The sequence below is a fragment of the Phytophthora cinnamomi genome (genome assembly GCF_018691715.1).
Source record: "Phytophthora cinnamomi strain GKB4 chromosome Unknown Contig27, whole genome shotgun sequence".
NCBI lineage: Eukaryota > Oomycota > Peronosporomycetes > Peronosporales > Peronosporaceae > Phytophthora > Phytophthora cinnamomi.
Window position 1 is genome coordinate 619,741 of NW_027150960.1, and position 13,380 is coordinate 633,120.

The window sequence follows — 13,380 nt, forward strand, 5'->3', positions numbered from 1 at the left end:
AAACTGGGAACCGTAATCTCAAAACAACCGTATCCGAAAGATAAAAGACTTCGAAATACTATCTATTGGTTTTAAATTAGTGACAGGATACTGTCGCTTTTATAAATTCTGCTGTCCTATAAGGACCTCCTATTCGGTGTTTTGCTTTAATAGGGTTTTCGTAATCTGTTGGCAGGGATGCCAGTTTGATGTCCATGTTTAGACTTGATTTCACAATGTGCTTTGTGGTGAATGTGGCCGAACCCCACGTTGTCATATTTCGTTTCACTTCATGTTTTTGCATGACTTGCGTGCTGGATCGATTCATTTGAGTCATTACGGTAGCCCAGTTATTTAGTATACCACCGTGGTGGTGCCGACACGGCGGTGGTTCCGTGGACTTCGGGAAGATGCTGCCATAGCAAAACACTCCAGAGTAACTGTCCATGGATGTAGCGAGGGATCACACGACCGTACCCATTCCTGAAGCGTGTCGACCCTTTTCTAGAAACCACATTTTAAGGAAGAGTTAAAGGTCCAAAACAAAAAAGGGTCTGAGACACGACACAAAATTCGCTGCGCGTTCGACACCCATTCGACAACATTCGAGACCACATCGCCCTGCACGTTGAAGCAGAAGATCGCCACGATGGCCATCCAGACAGCGCCTACAGCCGACACGCACCTCCCCATTCACCAATTTGCCAGCTATTACACAAGCACAACCGACCAAGACAGCAAGCAAGCTCGACAACAACACACAATCATGTTCAGCTCGTGGGACCTCGTCCGACCGCACTTCTGGTATCCCATGTCGTCGCTGGAGCAGTCCATGATGGAGCTCGAGCACATGGCCGACCTCACGACGCACTCGCGCTTCCCGTTCGATGTGGACAGCGAGATGCTGGTGGCGCCCATCAACGCGGACGACGACGACGAGTTCTTCCGGGACCTGCCCGTCCTGGCGCGCGAGCAGAGGCCGGCGACGCAGCACCGCATGGCAGCGGCGCAGCCGCAGACAGAAGAGCGGGAGTCCACCGTGCAGACCAATTTGCCGGCCCAGGTCCTGGCGGCAGCCCGGGACAACGACCCCAACAAGGCCAAGGCTAACGTCCAGTCACGCGTCAGCGCCAACACGAAGACCACAACAGGTATCGCAGCTCCAAGTGCCAACGGACAGCAGACCCAGCAAGGGGCCGAGGCCGACGCGAACAACCAGTACCGCCGCGCCTTCTCGTCCTACTCGTTCAGCAACTCGTCCGTCGTGGACGACAAGGGCCGGCTCGTGACGAGCACGCGGCGCCGCTACGAAGACTCCGCGGGGCGTCTGAAAGCCGTGCACGAGCGCCAGATCGAGGGCAACAAGCTGCGCACGACGAGGAACCGCATGGGCTCGGACGACAAGGGTCAGACCGAGGCCGTGTGCTCGACCGGCACGCCCGAGGAGTTCGAGGCGCTGTGGCAGCAGACGCCGTTCGGCGAGGCGCAGAAGAAGACCATCAAGGAGCAGCAGCAGTAGTAGCAGCAGCCACGACATGTGCAGCCGGATCAAAGACAGTAGCAAGAGTAGCGGTCGCCCGAGGCGAAGGCGAACTCAAAGGCGCGGATGGAGGCCGTTCCCACGTCAATGGAGGAGTAGAGCGACGTGACCAGCATGGCCGAGTTGGCGAACCCACTTAGCGACAACCTTCGACCACTGAAAAACTCCCCGACGATGGGCCCGGAGCGACTGCTGACAGACAATTCGGTGCGCAAGACCTGCATTGTAGTCGATACTTTAGTACTTACGTAGGTAGTAGGCACGAAGCCGCTTCTTTGATAAGAAAAAAAAACTACTACGTAGTACAAGTAATATGAATGGAATCGATGAAATAAACTCAAGAAGTGTGTAGCACTGCTTTTCATTGTTCTTTTGTCAGAAAAAATAAGAGAACAACAAATACTGTGCAACCGCGAAGAGGGCCTATGTACTCCAGCGGTGACTCACTACGGGTTCATCTCGAATGCCTCGCACAACTTTAGAACTCATGAAAATGCGTGACGGGTGCATTGCTCGTTATCTACACTCTCTAGAAGGCATACATGTAGCGAGAGCGATGTCGCCAAGTTGTAGCGCTTGCTCTTGTTTAATGCCCGAGACAATCTAAGCCGACAGTTTCTTCACCACCTCAGCGAAAGACTTACCCTGAGTCACAGCGATGTCCTTCTCAAGCTTCGACACCTGGCGGTCGCTCTGAGGGCCCGCGATCGCGCCTGCGCCCCAGGGAGAGCCACCGTGAATCTCTTCCACGTTGAAAAGCTCCTTGGCGCGATATCCGAGAGGGACGTAGGTCATGCCGTGCGAGACCAGGAAGGTCACCGCCGACAGGGCCGTCGTCTCCTGACCAGCTCCCAGCAGGGACGTGCTGAAGAACGTGCCGGCGGGCTTGCCTACCAACGCGCCGTCAAACCACAACTGACCGGTCGCGTCCATCAGGGCCTTCGCCTGCTGGGGGAACACGCCGAAACGCGTCGGGAAGCCGAACAGAATGCCGTCCGCCTCCTTGAGCGTCTCCGGGGTGGCAACCGGGTAGTCCCTCTTGGGCGGCGCGTGCGTCTTGGTCAGAATCTCGTCCGACAGCGTCTCTGCGATCTGGTAAATCGTGGCAGTCACGCCGGGGACAGACTTGATGCCTTCCTTGATAGACTCGGCTAGGGTGGCTGTGTGGCCGTAGGTGGAGTAGTAGACGATGGCGATGTTGGCGCTCATGTTGGAGGACAGAAGTTACTTCTTGTGTTGGTCACGAGGACGATTGAAGAATGAGATGGTTCGTAGTGAAGGTCTTCTCCGGTTGGAAACCCCCGTCTACGTAGCCGAGCGGGGAGTACCCTACGGCCGGTTGTCTTGACCATGGGCACCAAACACATGGGGTGAAGTGTAAACCAACACGATTATGAAGACCACTATTAATACGGTACGGTATTCGCTATCGGATTTTGGCGCGCACATACCTCACAACTCGAACAATCTTGCTATCAATGCGCATACTGGAACATAGCAAGCGCGAAAACTGGGAACCGTAATCTCAAAACAACCGTATCCGAAAGATAAAAGACTTCGAAATACTATCTATTGGTTTTAAATTAGTGACAGGATACTGTCGCTTTTATAAATTCTGCTGTCCTATAAGGACCTCCTATTCGGTGTTTTGCTTTAATAGGGTTTTCGTAATCTGTTGGCAGGGATGCCAGTTTGATGTCCATGTTTAGACTTGATTTCACAATGTGCTTTGTGGTGAATGTGGCCGAACCCCACGTTGTCATATTTCGTTTCACTTCATGTTTTGCATGACTTGCGTGCTGGATCGATTCATTTGAGTCATTACGGTAGCCCAGTTATTTAGTATACCACCGTGGTGGTGCCGACACGGCGGTGGTTCCGTGGACTTCGGGAAGATGCTGCCATAGCAAAACACTCCAGAGTAACTGTCCATGGATGTAGCGAGGGATCGCACGACCGTACCCATTCCTGAAGCGTGTCGACCCTTTTCTAGAAACAACATTTTAAGGAAGAGTTAAAGGTCCAAAACAAAAAAGGGTCTGAGACACGACACAAAATTCGCTGCGCGTTCGACACCCATTCGACAACATTCGAGACCACATCGCCCTGCACGTTGAAGCAGAAGATCGCCACGATGGTCATCCAGACAGCGCCTACAGCCGACACGTACCTCCCCATTCACCAATTTGCCAGCTACTACACAAGCACAACCGACCAAGACAGCAAGCAAGCTCGACAACAACACACAATCATGTTCAGCTCGTGGGACCTCGTCAGACCGCACTTCTGGTATCCCATGTCGTCGCTGGAGCAGTCCATGATGGAGCTCGAGCACATGGCCGACCTCACGACGCACTCGCGCTTCCCGTTCGATGTGGACAGCGAGATGCTGGTGGCGCCCATCAACGCGGACGACGACGACGAGTTCTTCCGGGACCTGCCCGTCCTGGCGCGCGAGCAGAGGCCGGCGACGCAGCACCGCATGGCAGCGGCGCAGCCGCAGACAGAAGAGCGGGAGTCCACCGTGCAGACCAATTTGCCGGCCCAGGTCCTGGCGGCAGCCCGGGACAACGACCCCAACAAGGCCAAGGCTAACGTCCAGTCACGCGTCAGCGCCAACACGAAGACCACAACAGGTATCGCAGCTCCAAGTGCCAACGGACAGCAGACCCAGCAAGGGGCCGAGGCCGACGCGAACAACCAGTACCGCCGCGCCTTCTCGTCCTACTCGTTCAGCAACTCGTCCGTCGTGGACGACAAGGGCCGGCTCGTGACGAGCACGCGGCGCCGCTACGAAGACTCCGCGGGGCGTCTGAAAGCCGTGCACGAGCGCCGGATCGAGGACAACAAGCTGCGCACGACGTGGAACCGCATGGGCTCGGACGACAAGGGTCAGACCGAGGCCGTGTGCTCGACCGGCACGCCCGAGGAGTTCGAGGCGCTGTGGCAGCAGACGCCGTTCGGCGAGGCGCAGAAGAAGACCATCAAGGAGCAGCAGCAGTAGTAGCAGCAGCCACGACATGTGCAGCCGGATCAAAGACAGTAGCAAGAGTAGCGGTCGCCCGAGGCGAAGGCGAACTCAAAGGCGCGGATGGAGGCCGTTCCCATGTCAATGGAGGAGTAGAGCGACGTGACCAGCATGGCCGAGTTGGCGAACCCACTTAGCGACAACCTTCGACCACTGAAAAACTCCCCGACGATGGGCCCGGAGCGACTGCTGACAGACAATTCGGTGCGCAAGACCTGCATTGTAGTCGATACTTTAGTACTTACGTAGGTAGTAGGCACGAAGCCGCTTCTTTGATAAGAAAAAAACTACTACGTAGTACAAGTAATATGAATGGAATCGATGAAATAAACTCAAGAAGTGTGTAGCACTGCTTTTCATTGTTCTTTGTCAGAAAAATAAGAGAACAACAAATACTGTGCAACCGCGAAGAGGGCCTATGTACTCCAGCGGTGACTCACTACGGGTTCATCTCGAATGCCTCGCACAACTTTAGAACTCATGAAAATGCGTGACGGGTGTATTGCTCGTTATCTACACTCTCTAGAAGGCATACATATAGCGAGAGCGATGTCGCCAAGTTGTAGCGCTTGCTCTTGTTTAATGCCCGAGACAATCTAAGCCGACAGTTTCTTCACCACCTCAGCGAAAGACTTACCCTGAGTCACAGCGATGTCCTTCTCAAGCTTCGACACCTGGCGGTCGCTCTGAGGGCCCGCGATCGCGCCTGCGCCCCAGGGAGAGCCACCGTGAATCTCTTCCACGTTGAAAAGCTCCTTGGCGCGATATCCGAGAGGGACGTAGGTCATGCCGTGCGAGACCAGGAAGGTCACCGCCGACAGGGCCGTCGTCTCCTGACCAGCTCCCAGCAGGGACGTGCTGAAGAACGTGCCGGCGGGCTTGCCTACCAACGCGCCGCCAAACCACAACTGACCGGTCGCGTCCATCAGGGCCTTCGCCTGCTGGGGAACACGCCGAAACGCGTCGGGAAGCCGAACAGAATGCCGTCCGCCTCCTTGAGCGTCTCCGGGGTGGCAACCGGGTAGTCCCTCTTGGGCGGCGCGTGCGTCTTGGTCAGAATCTCGTCCGACAGCGTCTCTGCGATCTGGTAAATCGTGGCAGTCACGCCGGGGACAGACTCGATGCCTTCCTTGATAGACTCGGCTAGGGTGGCTGTGTGGCCGTAGGTGGAGTAGTAGACGATGGCGATGTTGGCGCTCATGTTGGAGGACAGAAGTTACTTCTTGTGTTGGTCACGAGGACGATTGAAGAATGAGATGGTTCGTAGTGAAGGTCTTCTCCGGTTGGAAACCCCCGTCTACGTAGCCGAGCGGGGAGTACCCTACGGCCGGTTGTCTTGACCATGGGCACCAAACACATGGGGTGAAGTGTAAACCAACACGATTATGAAGACCACTATTAATACGGTACGGTATTCGCTATCGGGTTTTGGCGCGCACATAACTCACAACTCGCACAATCTTGCTATCAATGCGCATACCGGAACATAGCAAGCGCGAAAAGCTGGGAACCGTAATCTCAAAACAACCGTATCCGAAAGATAAAAGACTTCGAAATACTATCTATTGGTTTTAAATTAGTGACAGGATACTGTCGCTTTTATAAATTCTGCTGTCCTATAAGGACCTCCTATTCGGTGTTTTGCTTTAATAGGGTTTTCGTAATCTGTTGGCAGGGATGCCAGTTTGATGTCCATGTTTAGACTTGATTTCACAATGTGCTTTGTGGTGAATGTGGCCGAACCCCACGTTGTCATATTTCGTTTCACTTCATGTTTTTGCATGACTTGCGTGCTGGATCGATTCATTTGAGTCATTACGGTAGCCCAGTTATTTAGTATACCACCGTGGTGGTGCCGACACGGCGGTGGTTCCGTGGACTTCGGGAAGATGCTGCCATAGCAAAACACTCCAGAGTAACTATCCATGGATGTAGTGAGGGATCGCACGACCGTACCCATTCCTGAAGCGTGTCGACCCTTTTCTAGAAACCACATTTTAAGTGTTAATGTAGCAGGCTTTATCGCTTGAGAGAAGGACTTGTAGAAAAGACGGTAAAAGGAGGAGTGAGATTAACTAAGTTATGGAGCAGGGAGCTAGTCTTGCTGCTCACTCGAGATAAGTATGTGGTTGCCTAAAACACAGATAAATATCGTGCCTACCAACCATTTGACGTTGAATATCAAAGTTTAGAGTCACTGTACTGCGCGTGTCCTTTCAGTATTAGAATAAAGGGTCCACACGGTACTTCGGCTAGGGCTGTGTGACGAGCCCTAACCTCAACAGCCTCCCTGGCTCGTCGTCAGGGAACTATCCGGAGGATTTGAGCCAGCACTTTTATGCTTGGCGAATCGTAGAGTAGTGGTTTGCGTGTCTGGATCGCAGTCCAGACACCGCGGGTTCGATTCCCGCAAAGAACACTGTTTTCACTGAGCAGTGCAATTGCGGTTGACTAAGGGCTTTGGTAGCCCTCTGCAACTGCTGCTTGCGCTGTTTGGTGAGTACACTTGTGTTCTGGCGACGCTGTGACCGGTATCATGGCTTGCACTGATATCAAGGGGTTATGCTTCATAGTGCATCACATTATTATTAGTAGCTTTATTGCTGCTTCATGTATGCTGTATATATTTGGCGGCTGTGTGCCAGGAAAACCTCGTGAGAGGGGAAAACCTATAGGACATCGTGAGTAAACCTTGTAGGAGAAACCTCACGTATGACCCGTGACTCAATATGCATTGAAATGCTACGATTAACTGAGTCAGTGTCTGTAGTTGTCTTAAGTGTTGCTAATTGTCGCTGTCTTAAGTGAATGCATACCTAAATTGCGACGCAAATTTCGAAACTGATGCTTGTCTAGTGCTTTCGTGAAGATATCGGCTACCATCGACTTGGTATTGCAATAAACGACGTTGAATTCGTGTCGTTCTACCTTTTCTTGAACAAAATGATAACGGATGTCAATATGCTATGATCGTCCGTGTAGTTCCGGGTTGGTAGCGATCTTAATGCAGCTTTGATTGTCCTCCATAATAACTGTCGATTTAGTAGTAGAAAACCCAAGCTCTTTGAGTTGTAGTTTAAGAAATATGACTTCTTGCATGCAATGACATAATGCGATATACTCTGCTTCCGTAGTCGAGAGCACTACCGTGTGGTGCTTTCTCGATAGCCATGATATCGGACTTTTTCCGATCATTGTGACATATCCGCCAACTGATCTTCTAGTGTCAGGGCAATTGGCATAGTCTGAGTCCGTGTAAGCTGTCAGATGATCAGCTAGATTGCTGGCGTCAATAGATGTTGATCCACCTAGCAGTATACCTTGGTTTGTTGTGCCTGATAGGTATTTTAGACCTCTTATCACTGCTTTCCAGTGTTCCATTCCAGGATTTGATAAGAATTGGCTGGCTTCGCGCATATAGAATGCTAGATCTGGGCGAGTGCCAACCATGAGGTACATGATACTTCCAACGACCTCTCGGTATGGAATATCTTTCATTGCCTCCCTCTCTTCTTGAGTGGAGGGCTCCATGGCTTTTGTGAGCTTAATGCTGCGGTCTGATGGCGTCGCAGTTGGGTATGTGACGAGGTGTTTGAACCTGTCGAGGACATTTGTTGCATACTTGCGTTGATGAATGAGAATGGTTTTGTCTTTGCGGTTTCGTTCGATTGACCAGCCGAGGATGTATTTCATCTCCCCTAAATCTGTCATTGAAAATCTCTGTTTCAGGGCCGATTTAATACGACATACGAGGTTAACCGTGGGAGCGATAATAAGCAAGTCATCCACGTAGACTGCAATGTAGCAGACCCGTCCGTCATATGTCGCCATAAAGACTCAGCGATCCTTAATCAGCTTTCGAAAACCGAGACTCTCTAGGAAAGTAGACAATGTCTGATACCAAATACGAGGTGCTTGTTTAAGACCATAGAGGCTTTTTAATAGTTTGCACACCAAGTGTTCTTGACCAGGGGCCGTGAATCCCTCCGGCTGAGCCATGTATATTTCCTCAGATAGGAAGCCATTGAGAAAGGCAATTTTAACATCCATCTGATGGATCTCATAATCAAGAAGCGCAGCTATGATGAGGAGAAGGCGAAGCACTTCTATCCGTATGACAGGAGAAAATATCTCGTCGTAGTCAATACCATACTGTTGTAAAAATCCTTTGATAACAAGACGGGCCTTGAATCTATCTATCTCGCCAGTGCCAGTATACTTGACAACAAAGACCCAGCGGTTTTGGAGAACTCGCCGGCCTTTCGGCGGAGGGACAAGGACCCACGTCTTATTTTTCGTAAGGGACTGGTATTCGGATTCGGCTGCTGTTCGCCAATCTCTCGCGTATGAAGATGCCATTGCTGCTTTATATGTTTTGGGTTCCGGCACGTAGCGGATAGCAAGTAGGCTGAGAACTGAGTGAATACGTTCTGCTGCTTCCTCGGAATTTTCCTTAGAATTTAGCTCAGTCAGATTTATTTCATCCTCGTACCGAGGGCGTTTAGTTGAGCGATGTGGAGGAGTAGAAGGCGTCTCCGATATAAAGGAATAGTTTATTGTGCCACGTTCAAGGGCATTTCTCAGTGATGAAAGCGGTTTCGGCGTCGCTGCGATATCAGATGAAAGTGGAATAGTCTCGTCACTTGGTCCGACCTGCGGTGTATGTTCCGCCTCTACAGGTGTATCGTCTGTAGTTGTCGATGGGGTTGGATCTGTCAACGCGGCAAGTTGTAGCGGCAGTGGTAGTGGTTCGGAGGTATCCTCAACGGTTCCAATCGTTGGAAAACTGGTTTCATTAAAGACCACGTCGCGACTGTAGACGATCGCATGGGATTTTACGTCCATAAGACGATAGCCTTTCTTATGTTCGGGAATACCCAGATATACACATAGCTTAGCTCGAGCATCGAGTCCCTGTAGATGTCATTCACGTGGGCGTATGCTGCACAGCCGAATACTTTCAGATACTCCACGCTGGGTTTACGGTTGTACCAGAGTTCGTAAGGAGTGCGTCGATATGTGTTCTCGCTAGGTGTCATATTTAGTAGTGTAGTGGCGTGAGTAGCACATTCCGCCCAAAGCATCTTAGGTAGTTTGGCATCGAGTAGGAGAGCACGGATGCGTTCTAGGATCGTGCGATTTCGTCGTTCGGCTACACCGTTTTGTTGCGGTGTGTATGCATTTGTGAATTGTGCATGTGTTCCATACCGTGTAAAGATAATTCGACCAAGTTTTTCATATTCCTTGGCATTATCGGCTTGAAGTACCCGAATATCCTTATCTTCTGAGGGGCCTGTATACTCAAGAAGATGAATGTCTGAGCGGAAGATATTCAACGCTTTCATCCGGAAGTTTTCGTAGCAGGAGTATAGCTGACTCCGTGCTTTGATAGGATATAAGAACATATAGCGAGTGAAGTCATCAATAAAGACAACAAAGTACCGGCACCCGCTAATACTAGGAACAGGTAACGGTCCACAAATGTCAGAATGAACTTTATGTAGAGGCATGGTAGCACGCTCAACATGTATATTGGAATGAAATGCATTGCGGTGTGACTTCGCATAAGTGCAAGCAGAACAAAAGAAATTGTCTCGGGGAACTACGGCTGTGTCTTCGAGTCCCTTAAGCGCCTGGTCCTTAGTCAGCGCCTGTAAGACACGAAAGTTAGGATGACCTAGGCGTTTGTGCAAGAGCATAATAGCAGTGGGCTTACCTGACATGGCCACGTGAACTTCTTGCTTTTTGATCGGCGAGGCCGTGAACTGGTACAGCTTGGCACTGGTGGACTTCTTTGCCTTGACATTGAACCTTTGGTCCGACTGCACCGTGCATACGGCGCGCTGGAATGTGAAGCGGAAGTCATGCTCCACTGCTGCAGGAACCGATAAAAGGTTGAACTTCAGTTGAGGTGCGTAGAGCACGTCGCGCAGCGTGAGTTGGCGGTGTTGTCCCTTTGAGTCGGTGACTTGGAGCACGACATCGCCGGTTCCTTTAATTGGAATCTCGGATTTTCCGCCGACGGTGATGAAACCGGAGGCAGGATTCTTCGAGATGAACCATTCAGCATGCTGATTGACATGACTCGTGCACCCTGAATCGATGGTCCAGTTGGAGTTGAAGCTAGCGCTGGCTTGAGCGGTGAGGCTGATAACAGGTGGTGCCGGCTTGATTACAGTGGCAACCGCAATACGAGCCTCATCACGGCGAGTTTGGCTGTAGCCTCCTTCTTCACGGCGAGACAGTTGTTGTCTCTTGTCGTTGGCGCCACGGTTGTAGCTGCCACGACCGCCGTTGTTCCGACCTCGGCCGCCTTTCTGCCATGATCCACGGCCACGACCTGAATTGTTGTCACGTCGTTCGTAAGGGTGGGACCTGCGAAGATTTCCGCCGCGAAACTCAAAATTCGCTGGTAGAACGGTGCCCGCCTTGACAGTGCCATCGCGGAGATCCTTCTGCAACCCACGGCATAGTCGAATGTGATGATATGGCTTTTGGCAGTAACTACATACTTCGCCGTAGGACGTACCACGTGATGTGGGTTGCTCTGGTGCAATAAGTGCACGTTCATCCTTGGTCCTTCGACTTTCAGGAGTACCCTTCGCCAGAGAGTAGCGCGTTTGCGCCTCCATCTTGCGGACTTTATTCTCGATGCTCATCTTTAGTTCATCGTACGGGATGTACTTCCGATTTCCTTTCCAGATGCGCAGATCGTCCTTCCACGACGCTGACATGGAGTGAAACAGGTACAGTGACTTCTGTCCATCCGTGAGGACCGATTCGGTCGCCTTGGATGCGGCTCTCATCGCGTCTTCGAGAACGAGGAAAAACTCGTTCACATCACTCCCTTCCTCGTACTTGGTTTCCATGAGGAAGTGCTGGATGAAGTACGGGTCGCCATGGAACGCGGCTCCCTCGTACTTCTTGCAGATGGCTTGAAAAATGGCGTAAGCCGAGTGAAGGTTCTTGACAAGACGGATGTGCGTGTCGTCCATAGTCTTCATCACGAAGGCCTTGGTTTTTGCTTCCATGCGGCGCAAGCGCCGGGATGACAACGGTGCAGGTCTCTCTTTCATGGCTCGGCGCTGCGATTTCTGCTGCGAAAACGAGCGTATCGGTGAGGGTGGGCTGGGTGTCGACTTTGTCTTGCCGTCCTCGTCGCTGGCCGCTTCGTCCTCCTCGGAGCTTGACTCATAGTCGACGGCTTGAGAGTCGTAGTCGACAGGAGTAGAAGCCTTGGGAGGGTCTTCGACGTCGGACATGTCGGCGTTGTCTGACGAACCATCTTCAGCTTCGTCGTCGTCATCGCTCACTCCGTCGAAGTCCTTCTTGGTGACGAAGCCGAGGAGGTGCTTGCCATCAAGCGATGCCGTCACTCGGGTCTTCCACACGTCGAAATTTCTTGACCCGGTAAGTCGGGGGAAGTCGTCACTCGAGACTTGGCTGGGACTCATCACCTGTTAATGTAGCAGGCTTTAACGCTTGAGAGAAGGACTTGTAGAAAAGACGGTAAAAGGAGGAGTGAGATTAACTAAGTTATGGAGCAGGGAGCTAGTCTTGCTGCTCACTCGAGATAAGTATGTGGTTGCCTAAAACACAGATAAATATCGTGCCTACCAACCATTTGACGTTGAATATCAAAGTTTAGAGTCACTGTACTGCGCGTGTCCTTTCAGTATTAGAATAAAGGGTCCACACGGTACTTCGGCTAGGGCTGTGTGACGAGCCCTAACCTCAACATTAAGGAAGAGTTAAAGGTCCAAAACAAAAAAGGGTCTGAGACACGACACAAAATTTCGCTGCGCGTTCGACACCCATTCGACAGCATTCGAGACCACATCGCCCTGCACGTTGAAGCAGAAGATCGCCACGATGGTCATCCAGACACCGCCTACAGCCGACACGCACCTCCCCACTCACTAATTTGCCAGCTATTACACAAGCACAACCGACCAAGACAGCAAGCAAGCTCGACAACAACACACAATCATGTTCAGCTCGTGGGACCTCGTCCGACCGCACTTCTGGTATCCCATGTCGTCGCTGGAGCAGTCCATGATGGAGCTCGAGCACATGGCCGACCTCACGACGCACTCGCGCTTCCCGTTCGATGTGGACAGCGAGATGCTGGTGGCGCCCATCAACGTGGACGACGACGACGAGTTCTTCCGGGACCTGCCCGTGCTGGCGCGCGAGCAGAGGCCGGCGACGCAGCACCGCATGGCAGCGGCGCAGCCGCAGACAGAAGAGCGGGAGTCCACCGTGCAGACCAATTTGCCGGCCCAGGTCCTGGCGGCAGCCCGGGACAACGACCCCAACAAGGCCAAGGCTAACGTCCAGTCACGCGTCAGCGCCAACACGAAGACCACAACAGGTATCGCAGCTCCAAGCGCCAACGGACAGCAGACCCAACAAGGGACCGAGGCCGACGCGAACAACCAGTACCGCCGCGCCTTCTCGTCCTACTCGTTCAGCAACTCGTCCATCGTGGACGACAAGGGCCGGCTCGTGACGAGCACGCGGCGCCGCTACGAAGACTCCGCGGGGCGTCTGAAAGCCGTGCACGAGCGCCAGATCGAGGACAACAAGCTGCGCACGACGTGGAACCGCATGGGCTCGGACGACAAGGGTCAGACCGAGGCCGTGTGCTCGACCGGCACGCCCGAGGAGTTCGAGGCGCTGTGGCAGCAGACGCCGTTCGGCGAGGCGCAGAAGAAGACCATCAAGGAGCAGCAGCAGTAGTAGCAGCAGCCACGACATGTGCAGCCGGATCAAAGACAGTAGCAAGAGTAGCGGTCGCCCGAGGCGAAGGCGAACTCAAAGGCGCGGATGG

At 52.4% G+C, this 13,380-nt stretch overlaps 5 protein-coding genes across 5 annotated transcripts; 3 read left to right on the forward strand and 2 right to left on the reverse strand.

Annotated features, from left to right (window-relative positions):
- Positions 1-628: 628 nt before the first annotated feature.
- Positions 629-1,498, forward strand: IUM83_03996 (uncharacterized protein; the record flags this gene model as incomplete). The annotated part of the gene is made up of 1 exon (XM_067928036.1): positions 629-1,498. The coding sequence occupies one exon, from the start codon at positions 629-631 to the stop codon at positions 1,496-1,498; it is 870 nt and encodes a 289-aa protein (XP_067793940.1).
- Positions 1,499-2,122: 624 nt separating this feature from the next.
- IUM83_03997 (NAD(P)H:quinone oxidoreductase, type IV) lies at positions 2,123-2,728 on the reverse strand (the record flags this gene model as incomplete). The annotated part of the gene is made up of 1 exon (XM_067928037.1): positions 2,123-2,728. The coding sequence occupies one exon, from the start codon at positions 2,726-2,728 to the stop codon at positions 2,123-2,125; it is 606 nt and encodes a 201-aa protein (XP_067793739.1).
- A 925-nt stretch (positions 2,729-3,653) lies between these two features.
- IUM83_03998 (uncharacterized protein) lies at positions 3,654-4,523 on the forward strand (the record flags this gene model as incomplete). Its single annotated transcript, XM_067928038.1, has 1 exon — positions 3,654-4,523. The coding sequence occupies one exon, from the start codon at positions 3,654-3,656 to the stop codon at positions 4,521-4,523; it is 870 nt and encodes a 289-aa protein (XP_067793958.1).
- Positions 4,524-5,143: 620 nt separating this feature from the next.
- On the reverse strand, positions 5,144-5,748 carry IUM83_03999 (NAD(P)H:quinone oxidoreductase, type IV; the record flags this gene model as incomplete). Its single annotated transcript, XM_067928039.1, has 2 exons — positions 5,144-5,430; positions 5,508-5,748. The coding sequence occupies 2 exons, from the start codon at positions 5,746-5,748 to the stop codon at positions 5,144-5,146; spliced, it is 528 nt and encodes a 175-aa protein (XP_067793744.1).
- Positions 5,749-12,581: 6,833 nt separating this feature from the next.
- Positions 12,582-13,289, forward strand: IUM83_04000 (uncharacterized protein; the record flags this gene model as incomplete). Its single annotated transcript, XM_067928040.1, has 1 exon — positions 12,582-13,289. The coding sequence occupies one exon, from the start codon at positions 12,582-12,584 to the stop codon at positions 13,287-13,289; it is 708 nt and encodes a 235-aa protein (XP_067793714.1).
- Positions 13,290-13,380: the final 91 nt, after the last annotated feature.